A 22,449-nucleotide genomic window follows, 5' to 3' on the forward strand; every position below is an offset into this window, starting at 1 on the left:
CTCCAATTCACAGCCGTTTCCTCGTAGCAGCCTATGCGTTTTCTCCCCGTCGTCAATGTTCCTCCGCCTCCCTCGCTCTCAACATTGCATTCGGTTTCACCTGTTGGTGCCGACAGATTCCGATCTGCCAGTTTCACACAGATGCCGATAGGCTACGGGGTGATTGAATCAAACCAGAGACAAGGGAGAGAGGGGACAGATATCAAAGTACGACTGGACGGAGTAGGCCTACGGTGGAAGAATAGCAAGGCTATACTGTACGAAAGTTTGCGGATAAGTTTACGGATAGCTCAAAGCGAAAGCGCGCACGGAACATCAGCCGTTTTTGTTTTGTTTGTTTGTTTACGTTTATCAGCCTGTAATTTACCAAATTAAGGAACAGCGCTACTTCTCATCCAGAGGACCATATCACAGGTAGGGCATGCGGTCTTGATTTCCATTTGTCTCGCCCTGGTTTGAAGTCATAACAACTTGAAAGGCAATTAGTCAGTCACCTACAGTTAATAGATTCTGTTTCAGACTCTTGAAAGTTGATGCGATGACCAACTTATCACGGACCCTCGTGGCGTGGTAGGCTTTATTGGACTGATTGTACAGTGGAAGTTGAATCCTGGGGTGCAGGATTGCAGAATAGCCTGATATTATTAGAAATTAACCAAATTAGTTGTGTAAATTTACTCCCAGACTTGATCTAAAATAACTTAAAGTAGGCTAATAAGAAAAAAATGTGTTTACAATACAAATGTAAAATAGGCCTACATATTAATGTAAAATTCTTAACGTAGAGCTACATTTCTCCTTTGGAGCACTCAGCTGACCCAAAACTACTCTCCCAACCTTTACATATCATCATTTTTCTTACTGTGGGAACCATGAGAAGTGGACATTATTAGTGGGCTTATATTCTTACCCCTTATTATAGTGGGTTTATATTCGTACCCTGAAGGTTATTTCACAGACTGGTCCAGGAACCCACAGGTCCCAGGACAATGGGCTCAGTTCACATAAACCCACATTGTTTACAAGGCTCCTATACTGTATGCGTGCCCTTTATCCCACCGTCAGAACACGGTGTGTAAACAAATGGCAGAGGGAGTGCAGGACAGAGCGGTTGAGAGAAAAGATTGCTCTGGGTGGGAGGATTGCACTCCGGGGAATGAAAAGATGCTATCAACCTATCCCTCTCTTTCCGTCCCACGCCCTGCTCCGGTATGGAGTGATGCGAGGGCCTAGTCTGTCATTAATGGGTCATTATTTCATGACATCACAGCTCAGAGATTTTCTCGCGCCACTGGGATCCCAGGCTGTGTTGTTGAACCAGCCCTTGGATTAGTGATACTCACTGCCATGTGCAGTTAGTGGTGTCTTCAGGCCATTCCACAGTGTTGCAATATAACGCAAAATGTGTCCTTCAGCTAATAGACTTTTCCCTGCAGCCATTTTGACATGCCATTGTAGGGTAAGCACAGGTGTAATTAATAACATGAATTATGGCCCTTTTCCATTTAGGATTTAGGTGGGCCATGGCCCTGACATATTGTGCATGCTGGCTCACTAGAATGGCTGTGACACACTAAATAGAATGGGAACTTAAAAATGGTATCATTACACCTGGGTTTACCCTGCTATGACATGTCAAAATGGCCACTGGGAAAGGTGTCAATGGACCAAATCAGTTCTTGAAGATCTAGATGATGCCTCTCAGAGAACTGGCATTATCATTAACTAAGGTAAACACAGCTACTGCAAGTGACTTTCTCACTGGTAGACGCAGTGTTTTAATAATAGCCTGTGTGAACAAAGCCAGAAGTCCCCCAACAACACCGGCATTCCCTTCCCCCCCTACAGTAGCTCAGCCGGTCGTCCAACAATAGACCCAGGCACACCTAGCTGCCTGTCAGGCTCTCACCTTGTCCCTGGCAGGCTGCACAATGCAGCAAGTCCAGCCCTGCTCCTCTGTTCTCACCTGCTCTTCCTGCTCAGGGTCGTGTGGAGTGACGGCAGCTTCCTGCTTCTCGGCCTTCAGCCAATGGCCTGGCTCTGTGGGCGCTGAGGTCATCTAGCTGAGACTGGTGTTTTAACATGGTGTTCCAGGACACCAGTCTGACCGATGTCACACTGCTCTCTGGCAGCAGGCCAGAAAGAACTGACAAGAGAGCTGAAATAGGATAGATAGATAGATAGATAGATAGATAGATAGATAGATAGATAGATAGATGCATACATACATACATACATACATACATACATACATACAAGCATGCATACATACATACATACATACAAGCATGCATACATACATACATACATACATACATACATACATACATACATACATACATACATACATACATACATACAAGCATGCATACATACATACATACATACATACATACATACATACATACATACATACATACATACATACATACATACATACATACATACATACATACATACATAAATTACACACACACTCACACACACTTTTGGAGTCAGACTTTTGTGAGGTCAGACACTGATGTGCACAGACTGAATTTAATGATTAAGAGGTGTGTCCCAATACTTTTGTCCATATACAGTAGTGTAGGTAGATAGAGAGATAGATCGATCAGGCTGTCCACTGGCCAAGCCATACTAGATGGGAATATTAACGCCGAAACCGAAATATTTTAACCTGTACTAGTCAGATACATGCCAGGGACACCAGGAATAGGGCTAAACATGAAATTCAGTGTACTTATCCTTTAACTACCCGCTTTGTACCGCTCAGCTTAGAGCAGCCCTCAATATGAGCTTGACTGAAGGTGGGGGTGGAGGAACCTCGATGCACTGAACCCCAAAGCTCTTCAAGACTCCACATAGGTTAAAGGTTAAACCGAAGTAGCAATAGCTACTCCTTTACCTCTGGTGAGCAGGAGAAAAACCACTGTTTTCACCCTTCTTCAAGAGATAGAATTCCACCTATTTCAATGCAACAACACTGTGAGGTTTTCAGAGTTTAGAGGACACTTATCCCTCAGCACTTAAGCTCTGCAAGCCTCCCCGTTTTCCATTGAAATAAGTGGAATTCTCTCTGTTGAAGAATGGAGAAAACAGCCGGCTTCATCTCGCTTATCTGAGGTGCTTTTGGCACCAGGCACAGCCAGATCGACCCTCAGGAGGGCTGCTGCCTAGCGCCGGTCATGTGTTACATGTATGACACTCAGCCTATAAGAGCCCTCGCATTGAGCGCATAGTGACAACATGGCCCCTGCATTGCATTCATTGCGTTCAGTGTTCCCAGCGGTATGCAGTAGCTGCACTCTTTTGTCACGTGCGTATGCCTGGCGGAATATAGCTCTTGTCTGTTGTGAATATATGGTTTTGTGTACACAATGCTTAGCCTACTTTCTCTTTCACTCAATCCCCGCCAAACATGACAATAGCAGACCACTGGACAGTGGGAGTGGGGGCTTCTGGGATCAGAATCAGTTTTATTGCCAGGTAGTTTTTACACATTCTAGGAATTTGTTGTGGTCAGTTGGTGCATAACTGATGGGTAGATAGACAACATTAGACAGGGTGCAAGGATGAGATGGGACAGTGCAAAGATAAGACAGGGTAAATGAACAGGGCAAAATACAAAATGGTTTGGTCACAAAGTGTTAATGTTAGTGGTGGGCTACTGGACTGTTTACTAGCAGTGTGCTACTGTGCTGTGTACTGGGGCCGAAGTCACAGACCTCTAGGTCATACACACTCACAAAATTCTTCCTCACATATCCCACTGAAATGTGTTTATCTTTAAACCAATATGGCGCTCATCAGAATGTGACAGGACCTATGAATATCGACTGACTAGTTCTGTCCTTAGTTATGTCCTCTGGTATAGTTCTGACTTCCTGTACTGTGTGGATGTCTGCCCCTCCTCTCAGGTTGACGAGGCTAAAGTGTGAACTAAAGGGATTTAGGTCAATATCAGAAGTGGAGCTGAACCCTAAGATGACCTCAAGGGGTCAAGGCGGGACATGGGACAGGGCCGTAAGGTGCACATGTCCAGAACAGTTAGAGGGAGGATGAGGTTGACTATGATTCATTATTTATACCTCTGCACAGGTGGTTCTTAGACTTTCCTCAGAGCCCCCCCGGCCAGAGAAAGACGATAGTGAGGGGAAAAGCATGAACCCAGTTATGAAAGAAGCTTTACAGGGGAGGGTTGGGAGGTTACGTGTGTGGTTAGAGATGGCAGCACGTACAGTGCATAGCAGGATCATGTGTTCAAAAATTAAATCTCTTCTCTTTCTGTGTGTACGTTCTGGATATAGTGCGTGTGTGTGCGTTTGTTTGTTTGTTTGTTTGTTTGTGTGTGTGTACGTGCGCATGTGTTGGCGTGCGTGTGTGTGCGCGTGTTTGGGAGTGTTATGGTGAGTCAGCTGTTGGCTGTTTATTGCTGAGTTGAGGAGAATGATTAGCGTTGCAGTGTGAGAATGAATGAGTGCTCTGGTCTGCTTTCCTGGATTAAAAGTAGCACACACACACACACACACTCACACACACAAACACGCCCCCAATCCCCCTTCTCTGTCTCTTCTTTCTGTCCATCATTAGTGTTCTTCCCTGCCCCCCCCACCGTCCACACACACACACCTATCCTCTCTCATCTGTGTATTCTGTTTGTTTAGCCTTTGTTTGTTTCTTTTGAAAAACCTCTGTGTTGACATGACGCATGGACTTTACTCTCTGAATCTCTCTCTGCGTCGATAGTCTATCTGAGGTGGACTTTACATAGAGGTCAGATAACACGTTTGCTGACGTCCGTTCGGTTCATGCGTGACTCACTGGCTCAGTCTCTTTTGGCTCCGCCAGGACAGACACCAGCTTTCCTTCTAGGCTGACAGCTTTCCTTCTAGGCTGACAGCTTTCCTTCTAGGCTGACAGTGTTCCATCTAGGCTGACAGCTTTCTAGGCTGACTGTAAATCATCCATGTCTATACAGTGCACTGGCTTTAAAGTTGATGAATCTTGTCAGTACTCAGGCTATAACAACATCTATATATATAAATACTTGATGTGTCAGAGCACCTATACATGTTATTTTGTTATTACATTATGTAGATATTAGAAGAAAGATGACAGTGTCATAGTATCGTAGTAGTATCGTAGAGTGGTTTTCAGGAACCACCTTGTTATGAATGGGTATTTCATAGACTACAGTGAGCGCATGGATGATTTCCAGTTGGAAAGCTGTCAGTTACGCTGTCAGCCTAAAGGCCTAAGCTGTCGTGTGTGTGTGTGTGTTCTGACCAGGGTAAACACCCTGGTGTTGTATGTCCCTGTATAACTCTGTCAAGTTGTATTCTGCACATCCACCGTTTCACATCTCCTCCCCGTGGAAACATGACACTAGCCTTTTGACATTTTAAAACCCACTTCCTCCCTCTCTCTCTCCCTCCTCTCCTGTCCTCCTCCCCTCTCTGTCCTTCACTCCCCCTTTCTGTCTGTCTCTCTGTCTCTCTCGGCCTCTGTCTGTGTCAGTGTGCCAGTCTGTGTTTGGAACCCTTCACTCATATCTGGGTTGTATATTTATCTCTGTTCTCCTGCACCACCTAATAAGGAGGGAGGGAGAGAGAGAGAGGGAAGAAGAGAGAAAGAGCGCTTGGGAAAGGATTCAACAATCACGACTATGTTCCCACACTCTTTCTGGTGTGTGTGTGTGTGGGTGTGTGTCTGTGTCTGTGTGTGTGGGTGTGGGTGTGTGTGTGTGTGTGTGTGTGTGTGTGTGTGTGTTTGTGTGTGTGTGTGTGTGTGTGTGTGTGTGTGTGTGTGTGTGTGTGCATGCGTGCATGTGTGCGCGTGCACACGTGCGTGTGTGTGCATGTGTGTGTGCATGTGGTGTTTGACACAGAGAGAGAGAGAGAGAGAGAGAAAGACTGAGAGGCAGAAAGAGAGAGATGGACCCTACATACACAATGCTGAAAACCACCCTATAGATACAAAAAAGAAAAATGATTCAAACTATATTTGTTCCAGTTAAACAGACAAACAAGCATGAAAGAGATGAAAGGAACATGATAAAGAGTACTTTTAAGAGGAATCCCTTTTGTATTTTACAAAAAAAAACATATTCTAATGCTTTGAGAAAAAGTCGTTTTGCATCGGAAATATTGTGTTGCCTGGCAATGCACCTCAAGAGCTTGGGATAGAATAGCTGTTGTTTCCATGTGCATCAGATCTGTACTAACACCCTGCGCAAACAACCCCCAAACCACCTCCCCACATCCGGGGTTCTCTCCTCTCGCTCGCTACGACTTCCTCTTCTGGCCCCAAGTTGCTTTCTCCATCTGACCAAACACTTTCTGGAAGCGACTGGGGATTTTCGGTACTTTTTTAAGTGCTTGTGCGGTACGGTTTCACTACTCAACTGTGATATCTCACTGAAGGGCAGTCACCTGATCTTCCATGCGCCCTCGACCACACTCTGGATTAGATTACCACAGTATCCTGTCAGGTCCTGTCAGTCAACCCCCCCTCAGCACCTCTCTCTAACCCTCTATCTCCCTCTCTCAGACATGCCCCGACACAATATGGACAGCCCCAGGAGCCAATGGGAACAGGGCCTGCGGCCGCCGTGGATTGCCAGATTGGCTGGAGGGCATAGTTCCGCCTCCTCGGGGGCGGAGTCGGACACAGAGAGCAGCAGCACGGAGAGCGAGAGGGTAAGGGGGTGGGTTTGTCCCTCTTAACGGGCGTCAGGTGAGGCTGTTAATGACGCTAATGTAATCAGCTGACAGGAGCTTTTTATCTTAAATGAAGTTGAAATGTCATTCGGTTCACAACCCACTGGTATTCAGTACATGCAGTCGCTGCTGTGGGGAGCCAAAATCCACAACTCTGGAGCGCCCTGCTCCCAACCCACTGAACCACTTTTTCTTAAATCCAGGGTCGCCGGTTTTGCAACTTCTTCTCTGCTTTCAGATCCACACTAAACGCTCGGAGGCGGGGTCAGGAAGGGGTGTGGCCTCACCCTCCACGCTCCAACAGCGAATCACAGAGATCGACCAGCAGAGGGAGGAGCTCAAGATAGAGGTGAGATGCTGATTGTTGAGGCAATCGGCGAACAGCGAGCAGCGTGATTGTATTTGCGTACGGGTAGATAAAGCAGACGAGCGTCTCCTGTGAATGCTCAGTCCGTCCGTCCGCCCAGTGGATCTGTGCACACGTATGTAGGTCATGTGTAGATCATGTGTAGATCATGTGTATGTGTGTGATCGAGCACCGTGACTGCTGGTGTCACCTGTTCTCATAGAAGGCTTTACTGACAATGACTCGTATGTGCAGTCTGTATTGCATAACACGAAAATCCCAATAGTAACTTAATCAATCCTCTTCATCAGCTACTCTAGACAAATGCACTTATTGTAAGTCACTTTGGATAAACTGTAAATGTCACGTAATGGATCAATAAAGTGTCAGTAGTAAATTCCTATCCATCTCTTTCTCCATGCCTCTCTCCCCCCCCTCTCTCCATCACTATCTCTCTCCTTCCCTCTCTCTCTCCTTTCCTCTCTCTCCCTCCCTGTCTACGTCTCTCCCTCTGTCTCTTTCTTTCTCTCCATCACTCTCTATCTCTCTGTCCATCACTCTCTCTATCTCTCTCTCCATCACTCTCTCTCTATCTCTCTCCATCACTCTCTCTCTCTCCATCTCTCTCTCTCTCTGTCCATCCCTCTCTCTGCTGCAGTTGCAGCTGGAGATCGCCCTTCTGCAAGGGGAGCTGCAGATGGAGCAGAAGCAGCTGCTCAGACACACACAGCAGCTGCAGACTCTGCAGCTGGAGGCCAGACGCAGGGAGACCACATCCAGACAGACGGTCTGCACCAGACAGAGATACATACAGCACACTGTGTTCCCTGTGTTGATGGAGGCACAATAGAGCTTATGATAGATTGCATTGTCAACAGTAGAGTGGACAGAGTAGATCTGTTTTCATCATTTAGGGATAGCTCATTAGCTATTTGTTTTTAATAGCAGGTGATGTGTAGATCATGCATGGTATGTGATCTATAGATCATGTGTTGCAGGTGATGTGTAGAGCATGCATTGCAGGGGATCTGTAGATCAGGGTATCAGGGCATTGTAGGTGATTTATAGACCTTGTCCATCCTTGCTCAGACTAATCATATTGGCCTCCTTCACGTTCACTGATCCACATCACGATCATCACCTTGTTACCAGACACCAGCAGAGTAATGGAAATGTGACGCCAGCCTTGTCGTGATGAGACAAAGGCATGACCAGGCCGGGTCTGGGATGTTGGTAGGGTTAGCTAGCTGGGTCTGGGATGTTGGTAGGGTTAGCTGTCTGGGATGTTGGTAGGGTTAGCTAGCTGGGTCTGGGATGTTGGTAGGGTTAGCTAGCTGGTTCTGGGATGTTGGTAGGGTTAGCTGTCTGGGATGTTGGTAGGGTTAGCTAGCTGGGTCTGGGATGTTGGTAGGGTTAGCTAGCTGGGTCTGGGATGTTGGTAGGGTTAGCTGTCTGGGATGTTGGTAGGGTTAGCTAGCTGGGTCTGGGATGTTGGTAGGGTTAGCTAGCTGGGTCTGGGATGTTGGTAGGGTTAGCTAGCTGGGTCTGGGATGTTGGTAGGGTTAGCTACCTGGGTCTGGGATGTTGGTAGGGTTAGCTAGCTGGGTCTGGGATGTTGGTAGGGTTAGCTGTCTGGGATGTTGGTAGGGTTAGCTAGCTGGGTCTGGGATGTTGGTAGGGTTAGCTAGCTGGGTCTGGGATGTTGGTTGGGTTAGTTAGCTGGGTCTGGGATGTTGGTAGGGTTAGCTAGCTGGATCTGGGATGTTGGTTGGGTTAGCTAGTGTGGCTGAACGCCTGTGCTTGTATCACTGTTTGTAGGTACATATACAGTATCTTTCCTATTATATTCTATAGCCTACTGTACTGTCACTGTACATATGGACAGGGCTGCCAAGTTTCCGCCTCTGTCTGTCTGTGTCTGTCTGTCTGTCAATCAACCAACCAATCAGTCAATCAACTGATCAGTCAATCACTGCTGGGGTATAAGTGGTCACCTGAAGAATACAGTTTTGACATTAGAATAATCATAATTCAGTCAGAGGAGGACACTAGCCTTATTGATGAGGCTGATGGCCTTGGGGGAGAAGCTGCCTCCGTGGCATGCGGACGTGCTCCTGATGGACCGCAGCCTACCGCCTGAGGGCATCGCATTCATGAACTTCGTTAGGCGTCTTTGTCTTCGCCTCAAGTCATGGAAGTCTGGGTCATGTATACTGTAACTGCTACGCACACCACGAAGAGGTCGGCGTCATCGTCCCTGGAAGCTTTCTCTCTCTCATTCTCCTCTCTCTCCCTATCCTCTCTCTGTCTGTGCAGGAGCGAGCCAATCTGGAGGCGGAGAGGGCCCGGGTGGAGGAACTGAGGAGGAGGTGTGAGGAGAAGGAGACGCTGATCCCAGATCACCCAGAGAGCCAGAGAGAACAGCTGCAGCTGCAGCAGGTGAAGCGGTGACCCGAGAGCAGTCTAGTTACACGCCGGCTGTTTAGCCTTTATCCTCCTGACCCTACGTACCAGGAGAATGAGGTCCGAACTGCTTTCTGGAAAGCCTAGCTTTTATCCTTCCACTGTCATGTGCATACTATGCCGTTTGTTTTTCCTCAACTCAATATGGAATCAGCATATATAAAATATAAATAAAGGTTAAAAAAAACATTAATAAGTCAAAAAAAACATAACGGTTCGGTCCTGAGGACCTTCATCAGACCGATCAGGGGTCTCTGGGTTTGTTTTTTTGAGCAGGAAAGCTCCGCTCAGCCTGTCTGAGGGGAACAGAGCATCGGCCATCTGCCGTTCGTGTCAGGCTGTCTCTCGTCGGAACACTATGACAGGCGTCTCCGCGGTACCTGTTCCACCTGATGTGTCAGAGAGAAGTAGCCTATGTGTCACGGCCGGAGGACGCGCACAAACGCGCTCATTGTGCCGTGCGACATGTGACACGCAGATGTCAGGAGACAGGGGCCCGGGACTGGGGTTCACAGCCTGGGATTAATTAATCGGTCTGACGGCTGGTTTCTTGCTCCGAGCCCGGAGGCCGTTATGGCTGCTTTCCTGCTTCTTCCCCTGTCCCTTTGTTCCCCTCCTCTTTTTTTATTCTTTCGTTATATCCGTCTTATTTGTTTATTTGTTTTGCATTTGTATCTCTTTAAACAGGCCATATCGATATGACTCTTGTTGGCATTGACAATGTGAACAGTGTGATTATTGTCACGTGTGTGACCCTGTTGCTCGACCATCTTCCAGGAGAGGGAGGCGGCGGAGGTGGCGGCGAGGGCGTTCGAGGACTGGGAGTTCCGTGTCCTGGAGCGAGAGAGCGGGCTAGAGGAGGAGGAGGAAGAGGAGGAGGAGGACGGAGGAGAGGTGAGGAAGGAGCGACGCGGCCGGGCGGAGACGGACAAGGAGATCTCACGCCAGCAGCATGCCGTCGAGCGAGCGCAGGTGAGTGGCCAGCGCGGTGGGAGGTGAGCCGTCGGGGGGGGGGAATTTCGCAGAGCCGCCCCGGCTGGTTTGACTGGTCGGCGGCTCGTCCGCTGTCACGCTCCGCAGGTCGGTGTTTACACCGCTAGCAACGGGCAAACAGAGACGGATTATCCACCATTCAGGTTTCCCTTTAAATAGGGCTCACACACACACACATACACACGCATTCTCTCTCTCTCTCACCCTCCTACACACATTTACACTGTCACACATACACACACACACACACACACTCTCTCTCTCTCTCTCTCTCTCTCTCCCTCCCACACACATGTACACCGTCACACATACACATGCAGACACACACACTGTCCCTTCTCTCATCACAGCTCCCCCCAGTGTCTGTTTGGGGACGTTCTCTTCACCGGTGCCCCTTACCCACCCTCCAGGCGCTTACATGAACGTGACCCCCCCCCCCCCAAGCGCTTACATGAATGTGACTCCCCCCCCCCCCCAGCGCTTACATGAACGTGAACCCGCCCCCCCCCCCCCCCCCCAAACCCATCTGCATCGTCCTGTCTGTCACATGACTGCACAAACAAGTTAGGCGATTACATCAGCCCCTGCCGTGAGACCAGCATGAAAGAAAAAGAGAGAGAGAGAAGGAGAGAGGGAGGGGGGGGAGGGAGGGAGTGTAAAGAGTTGAGGAAAAAAAGACACACACAAAAAAAAGTGAACAGGAAGAAAAAGAGAAAGATTAAGAAAATGAGGGAGAGGAAGAAAAAGAGAAAGGGAACGAGGCCAGATAGGGGATAGTGAAGAGAGAGAGAGGGAGTAAAGGGTTCCTGAGGAGAATGAAGAGAGCATTAGACTGTGTAGTAATATAGAGGAGAGAGGGATGTTAGGGGAGGATGAGAGAGCATTAGACTGTGTAGGGATATTTAAGGGAGAGAGGGATGTTAGGGGAGGATGAGAGAGCATTAGACTGTGTAGTGATATAGAGGAGAGAGGGATGTTAGGGGAGGGTGAGAGAGCATTAGACTGTGTAGTGATATATAAGGGAGAGAGGGATGTTAGGGGAGGATGAGAGAGCATTAGACTGTGTAGTGATATTTAAGGGAGAGAGGGATGTTAGGGGAGGATGAGAGTGCATTAGACTGTGTAGTGATATAGAGGAGAGAGGGATGTTAGGGGAGGGTGAGGGAGCATTAGACTGTGTAGCGATATATAAGGGAGAGAGGGATGTTAGGGGAGGATGAGAGAGCATTAGACTGTGTAGTGTTATAGAAGGGAGAGAGGGATGTTAGGGGAGGGTGAGAGAGCATTAGACTGTGTAGTGATATATAAGGGAGAGAGGGATGTTAGGGAAGGGTGAGAGAGCATTAGACTGTGTAGTGATATAGAGGAGAGAGGGATGTTAGGGGAGGGTGAGAGAGCATTAGACTGTGTAGTGTTATAGAAGGGAGAGAGGGATGTTAGGGGAGGGTGAGAGAGCATTAGACTGTGTAGTGATATATAAGGGAGAGAGGGATGTTAGGGAAGGGTGAGAGAGCATTAGACTGTGTAGCGATATGGAGGAGAGAGGGATGTTAGGGGAGGGTGAGAGAGCATTAGACTGTGTAGTGTTATATAAGGGAGAGGGATGTTAGGGGAGGATGAAGGGAGCTAGAAACATGGGAAGGAGGGAATTAGATGTGAAGAGAGCGATTGTGAGAAATGAAGAGAGCTAGTTGACCTATGGCCTCGCTGCATTTGACAGCTCTGTTCTATACCTCTTTCTCTCTCTCTCTCTCCCTCACACACACACACACACACATTTACTGAGGTGCTGAGCTGACATCACTTTTTTTTTTGTCTGTCATGTCTTTCTCTCATTTTTCTCTCTATTTTCTACCCTTTAACTTGCAAATGAAGTTGTGTTATTTGACTGGTGTTCCCTTAAATAAAACTAGAATAGCAGCCTACTTGCATTACATAGTGTTGTCATCAAGGGCTGTATAAAATGTAACTGAACCTACTTGAAAATACTGTAATAAGGTTTACAGATATATGTCCATTATATCTATAAAGGGGAGTGTAAATAGCTGCAATACTGCATGAGTGTACTTCTGCAAAGAAAGAGAGAAATATGTCGGCTTCTTTCCTTTTCAGGAGCGGGTCCATCAGCTAGAAAAACAGCTGAAAGAAATGGAGAGAGAGAAGGATAGAGAGATGAACGCCTTAAGGAAAGAGAGGAGAGACCTGCTCCATTCCTCTCCGCGGGTAAGAGAACCGAAACGATATTAGTTTCACCGTCGCCGAGTGTGACTGTACCTCAGAACCGAGCCTCAACAGGCAACGCCGTTAAACACTGAATCTATTGATCTAATCGGTGAGAATCTGTTCTGTTCTTCGTTCGCTTCAATTCTCCAACAATGACTTTCTGTTTCATTTGATGTGTCAAATTGATTTGCCAACTCACCTCATGGGCAATGATACGGTTTTGTTGTTGAACCAATGTCATGCCTCTGATTAGACTGATGAGAGTGGGGTGGAGATAAGAGAGGAAGAGGGAGGGAGAGAGAGAGAGAGGGAGGGAGAGAGAGAGAGGGAGAGAGATAGGAGGGAGGGAGAGAGAGATAGGGAGAGGGAGGGAGAGAGAGAGATAGGGAGGGGAGGGAGGGAGAGAGGAAGAGGGAGGGAGAGAGAGAGAGAGAGAGGGGGTGGGAGAGAGAGAGAGAGAGAGAGAGAGGGAGGGAGGGAAGTAAGGAACAGGGGGAGGAGTAAAGCAGTACAGGGGAGGGAGACGGAGGGAGAGAAAGAGAGACCGAGAAGAGAGAGGTTAACCAGGGAGAACTTGTGAAGCGCCACAGCACCGGTAAGCTGAATCACACCACAAATCAAATGTGCTCAAGGGTGTTTGAGAATAATTTCTGAAAGAAAACAAAGTGTATCCGTTGTGCTTTTTTTTTTAGAGAGAGAGAGAGAGAGAGAGGGCTAAAGGGCGTTCCAGTTAAGGGGAGGAGAGCGGCATAGACAGTTTAAATGTGTGTGTGTGTGTGTGTGTGCGTGTGTGTGTGCGCGTGTGTGTGCGCGTGTGTGTGTATCTGACTACAGCATGACTGTTCATATGACATGCCTGGATAGTACTTGTTCAACTGGATAGTGACTGTTGCAATTCCTCTTCCTACAAGAGGGACTTGTTCTTCATTTCACTCAAGTTTCACTCATACTTCCCCTGCTTGTCAATACTCGGTGGTCCGGGGACGTCAGACAGGCTGTGTTTAAGGGTTAATAAGGAGTGCATACTCTGGCTGAATCACTCTTGTGTTTGTGAGTCAGAGAGAAGGAGGAGCGGGTGGGGGGGGGGGGGGGATGTTTAACTCATTAGGGTGATTCTGCCTGTAGAAGTGAGAGTGTGTTTCCCAGTCACTGTGTACATGTGGTACATATGTTATGTTATGTAACTGTATAGGCCTACTCTACTTCTATCTCATTGGTCAGGTGATAACTGTTGGCATCTCCATGGCAGTGTATTACACACGGTCAATACACACTGTTTTATACACACAGTCTTGGTGACTTACCGTGCGCTGGTTTCTGTCTGAATTCGGGATTTTCCCCTCTCAGCAGTGTTTCTGCGTCTCGCGTAATAGTCACATCTCTCTCATCAGGTTCTGAGAGAGAAAAAGCCGCTCACCGATTGGTCGAACATCACCAGCTCCGCCCCTTGCATGATGTCACTCTCGCCACCGACCATCCACAAGTCACCTCAGGTATGGTGTTACCATAGAAACTGATGATGTTTAGAATTGGAATGTCGGAGAATCCAGGATTGACTGAATTGAAGTAATTCAATTGGTTTTTTTCTGCCACAGATTGTAGCGGCCCTACTCACTGATTCTGATTCATTATGCAGGAACTACCCAGAGAACCCACCAGTTTACCAAGGAGACGGAGCTCACATCGCAGCAACAAGCTCAACGATAGGCCGCTTTCGGTGCAAGGTGAGCTGTGATTGGACATCGTTCTGTGTGTGCTTGCTTGCTTGCATGCTTGATTGTTTATCCCAGACCATTATTGAGTGGAAGAATAGTTCTTTCTCTCTGCTCTTCTTCTGTGTTTAGTCTTTCTGTTTATCCAGCTCCTGCCCAACTCTTTCTCTCTGTCGGTAGACTGAGGTGTGTCTGTAGACTCAGAGAGCAGGGACAGGATTTACCTGTATGGACCAGATCAACCAGTGCAGCGACTAGGCCGGCTCTGTCAATTTCAATGTCAATGTGTAATTTTATTTATATAGCACCATTCATACAAATTAATGTAGCGCATAGTGCTTTACATAAAAAGAGATGGATAAAAACATAAATCAAATACAGTGGGAACAGATTTAAAAGAAGCAATAAAGTTAAATAATAAAAAATTAATGATTGTGTAAAATAGAATAAAAACTATAATAACAGAAAGCAAATTTAGAAACACTACTAAGACAAGTAACGCAACGTGGTAAAAGCAATGATAAAAAGGTATGTTTTAAGATCTCGTTAAAAAGTTTCCACGGCCTCAGACATTCACTGTTTTTCAGTTAATTTATTCTGCTGCTAAGCTGTTAACTCCACCCCTAACATCTGTTTCTCCCTTTCACGCACACAGTCGCACACACAAGCGCACACCCACCCGCACGCACACACACACACACACACACACACTCACATACAGACGCACACCCATCCACCAAACCACCCACACACACACACTGTGCACATACACAAACAAACCTTGACGTGTAAGATGTGTCTTTGCATCTGTGCTTGCGTTGCTTTTTCAAGGTTTGGCTCCTCTCTACATTTCCTCTCCTTCACTATTTACACCTCCTCTTTCCTCTCTTCCTCCACCTATCCCCCTCCTCTCCTCTTTCTGTCTCCCCCCCCTCTCTCTCTCTCTCTCTCTCCCCCCTCTCTCTCTCTCCCCCTCTCTCTCCCCCCTCTCTCTCTCCCCCTCTCTCTCTCTCTCTCTCTCTCCCCCCCCTCTCCCCCCCCCCCTCTCTCTCTCTCCCCCTCTCTCCCCCCTCTCCCCCCCCCCCCCCTCACAGGGCTGATGAGGATGGTAGCGGACAGCCAGAGCCCTGTGGCCCACACCCCCCCCCTCCCCCCGCACAGACACAGTAACGGGCACAGTGGCGGGGGCGGCGGCCTCCTCACCCCCTGCAACAGCGCCAGCAGCTCCCGCGCCGCCAGGTCAGTCCTGGGAGGGGGAGGGACGTCGGAACGAGACGAGCAACGCCATTGGTTGACTCTTTGATTGACTGGAGATATACCATGATGGCCGGTGGTTAATATGAAAACGTCTGACGAAGTGGAAAGCGTGTGTGTGTGTGTGTGTGTGTGTGTGTGTGTGTGTGTGTGTGTGTGTGTGTGTGTGTGTGTGTGTGTGTGTGTGTGTGTGTGTGTCCTGCAGCTGGATGATGATGGTGCTGAGGGTGACTGTGTATGTATCAGGGGGAAAGATGATGATGATGATGAAGATGACGGGTGTGTGATGCTGATGGTGTGTGTGTGTGTGTGTGTGTGTGTCAGCCCGTCTCTGGGCCTGCTGGACCTGGTGGAGATGGAGCGGAGGCTGAAGGAGGCCAAGGCTGAGAGGGAGAGACTGCTCAGAGAGAGGGTGAGTCACCGGGCAGGAACCAATCACCTCAGACCCGCAGCTTTGGACACGCCTCTCCAATCACCTCAGACCCGCAGCTTTGGACACGCCTCTCCAATCACCTCAGACCCGCAGCTTTGGACACGCCTCTCCAATCACCTCAGACCCGCAGCTTTGGACACGCCTCTCCAATCGGCTCAGAACCTCGGTTTCGGACACGGCTGTCTGTCTGTCTGACCGCTGCCAGATCACCGCACACTTGTACACGCGAGAGAGAGAGAGAGAGAGAGAGAGAGTAGCGCCTCGCGTCTTTCCACACTGTCACAGTTCATTGTTGTCGCCTGTTGTTTTGCCGTGCTGCTTTTGGGCTTAACAACAGCTAACATTCCAGCTGCTACACCCAGATGCAATATCCAGCATCGCCACTAGGGGTCCCAAAACAATACAGGCAATCAATAACGCTGACCAAAGAGGTACGGGGCGGCTGTGGCTCAGGAGGTAGAGCGGGTCGTCCAATGATCAGAAGGTCGGCGGTTCGAATCCCGGCTCCTTCTGACGACATGTCGAAGTGTCCTTGAGCAAGATACTGAACCCCAAATTGCTCCCAATGAGCAGGCTGGCACCTTGCATGTCAGCTGCCGCCATTGGCGTGTGAATGTGTGCGTGAATGGGTGAATGATAGGCCTTTGGATAAAAGCGCTGTATAAGTGCAGTCCATTTACAGGACCTGACTGTGTGTGTGTGTGTGTGTGTGTGTGTGTGTGTGTGTGTGTGTGTGTGTGTGTGTGTGTGTGTGTGTGTGTGTGTGTGTGTTCGCAGGAGCAGAGGCGGCGGTTGCTGGTGGAGGAGATGAGGCAGAGGGAGGCGGAGTCCCCCCACACAGAGCCATCAGAGAACCAGACCAGCCAAGAGCCTCAGCCGGACGAGCAGCCCAAAACCAGCCCCCTCTCCAGCCCTGTCCCCAGCCCCCCAGAGCAAGGTCTCTCCCCCAGCCCCCCAGAGGTAGGTCTCTCTCCCAGCCCCCCAAAGGTAGGTCTCTCCCCCAGCCCCCCAGAGGTAGGTCTCTCCCCCAGCTCCCCAGAGGTAGGTCTCTCCCCCAGGCCCCCAGAGGTAGGTCTCTCCTCCAGCCCCCCCAGAGGTAGGTCTCTCCTCCAGCCCCCCCAGAGGTAGGTCTCCCCCCCAGGCCCCCAGAGGTAGGTCTCTCCCCCAGGCCCCCAGAGGTAGGTCTCTCCTCCAGCCCCCCCAGAGGTAGGTCTTACCCCAGGATCCCAGAGATCCTGTAGGTCTCTCCCTGCTCCTTAGATATGTAGATAGGAAATAGAGGGGATTGGACACAAGATCCAACTTGTTCTTGTGGGATGTGTGTACTGTATACCAATAAAGTGCCTCAAATTCTGATCTTGATGCAGTATTTTCATGAGGATTTGGTATATCAGTCTTTCTCATTCTTCATTTGTGATATTGAATGAATCCTCTCTCTTTCCACTTTCTCTCTCACACACACACACACACACACACACTCACTCACTCACTCACTCACTCACTCACTCACTCACTCACTCACTCACTCACTCACTCACTCATTCACTCACTTTCTCTCTCTCCCTCCCTCCCTCTCTCTCCCTCTCTCTCCCCCTCTCTTCCTCTCTCTCTCTCTCTCTCTCTCTCCCTCTCTCTCTTTTTGTCCAGCCTCCCCAGCGTAGCCTCCCCCTCTTCCTCTCCCCGAACTTTGACCTCCGGGCGCACGTGGAGTCTCTGGGTCACGGCGTGGCCGGCTGCATGGGCCTGAGGATGACCCCGCGGCGCTGCGCCGGCTTCCTGACCAAGAGGGGCGGACGGGTCAAAACCTGGCGGAGGAGGTGGTTCCTCTTCGACACGGACCACAGACGACTAGCCTACTACACCGGTGAGGGGCGCCGGGGACAGGAGGGGACTGTGTCTGGGTGTTTATGTTTTTGGGTGGTTTGGCCTTGTGTGTGTGTGTGTGTGTGTGTGTGCGTGTGCGTTTGTGTTTTTATAGGTTTAGGGCACTGTGTTTTTGTTTGTGTGTGTGCTCGTGTGTGTGTGTGTGGGTTGGTGCTGTAGGTGCATTTGAATGTGCGCGTGAGTCCATGTTGTTTGAGTAACCGTGGTTACACGGTTTGGGGATTATTCAGAAACACATCTCGGTCGCCTCAGATCGCCTCAGTACGCTGGTGCACATAGTTTTATTTTTGATTGTATGTATCACTTTGTTCATGTATTTTGCACTGTTCTCCTGTCTTATTCTTTCACTATATTGTCATTAGAGCTGTCAAAAGTGGCCAAAGATAACGTTAAAATATTCCTTTAAAAACACATAGGTTCGAACCATTCGAATATCTAATATCTATTTTTGCACATTATGTCCATAAGAAGGCAAACTAATACAACAAGAGACATAACTACTTTATAGGTATATTTATTTTCAACATAACCGTGTATTTTAAATACCTATACAATGTTTAGTATACATTACAATAAACAAATAAAAGCACACAGGCCTACAAGCGTGGGCTAATATGAATAGTTTTGTGGTGAGCTATTAGGCCTCAAGGCCTAGAACAAACATTCAGTACTCTGAGAGCTGCGCTGCGATAAACATGGAACTGTGATCTTTTCATTGGGATGTTGTGTTTGGCCTAAATAAATGAATTCTGAAGATTCATGAACTGATCTCAGAGCAGTGGATGGCTACTCATTAATCTCAATGACTAAGACATTAGTGAAAGTGTGTTAATCTTCTGTTCATACATGCTGACTCTTCTGTTCATACATGCTGTGTTGCAGACTGCGATGAGAGGAAGCTGAAGGGAGTGATCTACTTCCAGGCCATAGAGGAGGTCTACTATGACCATCTACGCACGGCCACCACAGTGAGTCCCGACTGTCTCATACAGCACCACAGTGAGTCCCCACTGTCTCATACAGCACCACAGTGAGTCCCCACTGTCTCATACAGCACCACAGTGAGTCCCCACTGTCTCATACACCACCACAGTGAGTCCCCACTGTCTCATACACCACCACAGTGAGTCCCCACTGTCTCATACACCACAGTGAGTCCCCACTGTCTCATATACCACCACAGTGAGTCCCCACTGTCTCATACACCACTACAGAGGTTGTGGGAACAGCCTGTCAACCATACCAGAGCAAGTTAGGACATGATCCTCAACATTTACCCTTTCTTTCTTTCTTTCTTTCTTTCTTTCTTTCTTTCTTTCTTTCTTTCTTTCTTTCTTTCTTTCTTTCTTTCTTTCTTTCTTTCTTTCTTTCTTTCTCTCTCTCTCTCTCTCTCTCTCTCTCTCTCTCTCTCTCTCTCTCTCTCTCTCTCTCTCTCTCTCTCTCTCTCTCTCTCTCTCTCTCTCTCTCTGTCTCTTTCCTGCTCTCTCTCTTTATGTCTCTCTCTCCCTCTCCAGTCTCCACGGCCCAGTCTGACGTTCTGTGTGAAGACCTACGAGCGCCTCTTCTTCCTGGTGTCTCCCAGCGCAGAGGCCATGAGGATCTGGATGGATGTCATCGTCACGGCGACAGACGAGCACAGCCGTTACTGATGCCCCGCCCCCTTCTCTCTCCCGTTACGGGAGGCGGCCGAGCTTCTACGGACCCGGCCCGACAGAGGTTTACATGACTGTGGGCAGACCGCCACCTTCCATGTACTGTAGCAGGCATCTACTAGGTGCTGTTGGACTGATCCCAACTGCCGTTTTCTACCTGCATTTGATGAAGAGGAGCAGATGGGGTTCTGAGGGGGGGTGGATGAGGAGTACCAGACTGAAAAGACAGCGTGGAAACTCTTCAGGGACGATTTTGTGAGGCGAAGAAACTGTCACAGGATCTGATGAGACATTTGGCTGTTTGAAGCGTGGATACAGATTCATGGATTCGACACACCTGCTGAACCGCTGAGAGAGAGAGAGGGCCATTCCTACAGCCTAACGGCCTTTGGGTGGGTTTTCTCGGACTGGAGGGGGAGGATGTTACCCCTTTTTTCCAGAAGCGGGGTTTAGCTCCCTCTAGTGGCTACTGAAGTACTGATGGACCGGCTTCCAATACAATGGTCTGAGGAGTATTTGTAGTCTAAGAGCTGTTCTGGTTCAATAAAGACACTGGCTGTATTCAGTTTTCATGATTTACAGTAAGTTATTGATGACATGATGTTATATCCTTATATTAAAGTTTATACATACAGTACATATGTGGTTGTTTATTTGTGGGAAAACTCTTCAGGATGGAAGTACAGTTTCACATGTGACTGTTATTATATAAGACTTCACATTCAGATTTGCATTGAGAACCGTGTTTGCTGCAGTTTTGGCCACAAGGTTCCTGATTCAGAGTTTAGTCTTGGTTCAGTTCCTCATTTTTTCCGGGAGGGGTGTTAAGAACAGAGATGTGCCGTCGCACATCTTCACGCGCAGCCAAAGAAAAAACATTTAGGATTCTGGGGAAAACTACATCATTCTTGGCTTACACAGTAGGTAAGAGTTCTCATTTAAGGAACAGAATGGGCTGTATTTTCAAATATCAGAGATAATGCTTTATATAATAAATATATACTTAATTTTTTGTTTAACAACTTAAATCCATAACTTATTCTTATTACAATACGTGAAGTATTGTGTGAGTAGGCCTATTTTGTCACACTGATGTCTCACATCAGTCAATGGGGCTCTCTGTCCTCAAATTAATCTATAATGTCTCTGTAAAACAAACTGTATTCATGTCTTATCAAAACATTTATTATAAAGGACAGTGGAAATTGCTGTTTAAATGATATAACGTGAAACTTTATTCACTGGGCTGGGTGAAGGTAAAAAAAAAAAAAAGTACTTTCTTTACAACCCACCCTGAGGGACATACAAGACATTCATCAATCATTAAACTGAAAATATACAATGCATGTCATTGTGTCTGTCTGTCCAGTCACCAAGCCCATTTGTCCCTCCCATAACTATGATGGCAGCTGGGAGACTCTTCCTCATCGGCTGTCTACTGCAAGGTGGGTTAGACCGTAGGGGGCGGGGTAGATGTTTGGTGTTGTTCTTGTTCGTGTTCACACGCTCCCTCGTGTGTGTTGCAGGTGCACTGAGCCAAAAGTGGTCTGTCTCCCTGCCTCGGAGTGTAGAGGTGTTGACCGGTTCCTGCGCGCTCATCCCGTGCTCCTTTGACACGCCGGCCAAGTACGACTCCGATCTAGACGACCCTTCGTGTAAAGCGGTGTGGAGGAGGGGCAGGTCCGTGGTGTTTGATTCCAGTCTAACTGGGGCAGACAACACCATTCAGGGAACCCTGACAGGAAAGCTACGTCAGAAAGACTGCACCACGATCTTGAACAACTTCCCATCTTACCGATGGAATCCCTACTACGGCTTCAGACTTGAGTGTGACAACGCTCTGAAATATGATTTCAATGACCTGGAAGTCTATAGTAACAGTAGAGGTAGGCTACTGTATGATTATTAAAATGTGTATTAATTCATTGTTCTTATGAATATCAGCAGTAATACATCATGCAGATGCAGATGTTGGTCTCTTAATACTGAGATTGTTTAACTGCTTATATCACGGGGTGTTGAACGTTGAGCCAAGTTTCTACGATCTGAGATGAGCAGGCAGAGTGAATCTGATGCAAACGGCAAAGGACCGTTTCAAACATTTTAATAAGTTACGGTGTTGCTTTACACTACAAATACATTTTGAATAATTAATATTTTCCGTATCACATCCTTTACTTGACAACCAACCACAGGAAGTGATGCAGCCCAGGGGACGGGTCTTGTTGCAAACCTGGTTGCATCACTTCCAGTGGGCTGTCACTTCCTGTGGGCTGTCACACAGAGCACGAAATACAAGGGGGTGATATACTACAAACAGACACTAGCCATTTAACCAATGGCTTGGTTGATTATCAAGGCAATCACATGCATCACTTTCTCTCTCCCAGACTCTCCCCCCAGTCCCACTCTGAGCTGATGTTCCCAGGGAGATGGTTTACGGTCATTGATTAGACCTCCATGTTTCTCTCTCCCAGACTCTCCCCCCAGTCCCACTCTGAGCCCAGCTAGTGTGGAGGTGAAGGAGGGAGACCCAGTGAGTTTGAGCTGCTCTGCTGCAGTCCTCTGTCCCACTCTCCCCCCAACTCTGACATGGACCCCCAGACTGGGCCACAGTGAGGAGAACCTGCCGGAGAACGAGACTCATCTAGTGACCTCAGTTCTGACCTTCAATGCTTCATCCCATGGACAGACGGTCTCCTGCACAGCTCTCTACAAAAGACAAGATGGCAACAATGACCTGTCAAGTGAAACAACTTTAACAATCAAT

The 22,449-nt window shown here is 48.1% G+C and overlaps 1 protein-coding gene across 2 annotated transcripts; it reads left to right on the forward strand.

Annotated features, from left to right (window-relative positions):
• The first annotated feature begins 151 nt into the window (after positions 1-151).
• phldb3 (pleckstrin homology-like domain, family B, member 3) lies at positions 152-20,289 on the forward strand. 2 transcript variants are annotated; one of them, XM_084444217.1, is made up of 15 exons: positions 152-414; positions 6,550-6,698; positions 6,958-7,068; positions 7,724-7,852; positions 9,382-9,504; positions 10,306-10,500; positions 12,634-12,744; positions 14,136-14,237; positions 14,381-14,468; positions 15,551-15,695; positions 16,035-16,122; positions 16,921-17,103; positions 17,791-18,007; positions 18,910-18,995; positions 19,542-20,289. In XM_084444217.1, exons 2-15 carry the CDS (start codon positions 6,552-6,554, stop codon positions 19,674-19,676), a joined length of 1,860 nt encoding a protein of 619 aa, XP_084300343.1. In that variant the 5' UTR covers positions 152-414; positions 6,550-6,551; the 3' UTR covers positions 19,677-20,289. The 2 variants fall into 2 exon arrangements, with proteins under 2 accessions (XP_084300343.1, XP_084300344.1); XM_084444218.1 differs by having other exon boundaries at positions 16,927-17,103.
• Positions 20,290-22,449: the final 2,160 nt, after the last annotated feature.

Source organism: Borostomias antarcticus (assembly GCF_949987555.1).
Source record: "Borostomias antarcticus genome assembly, chromosome: 10".
Taxonomy (NCBI): domain Eukaryota; kingdom Metazoa; phylum Chordata; class Actinopteri; order Stomiiformes; family Stomiidae; genus Borostomias; species Borostomias antarcticus.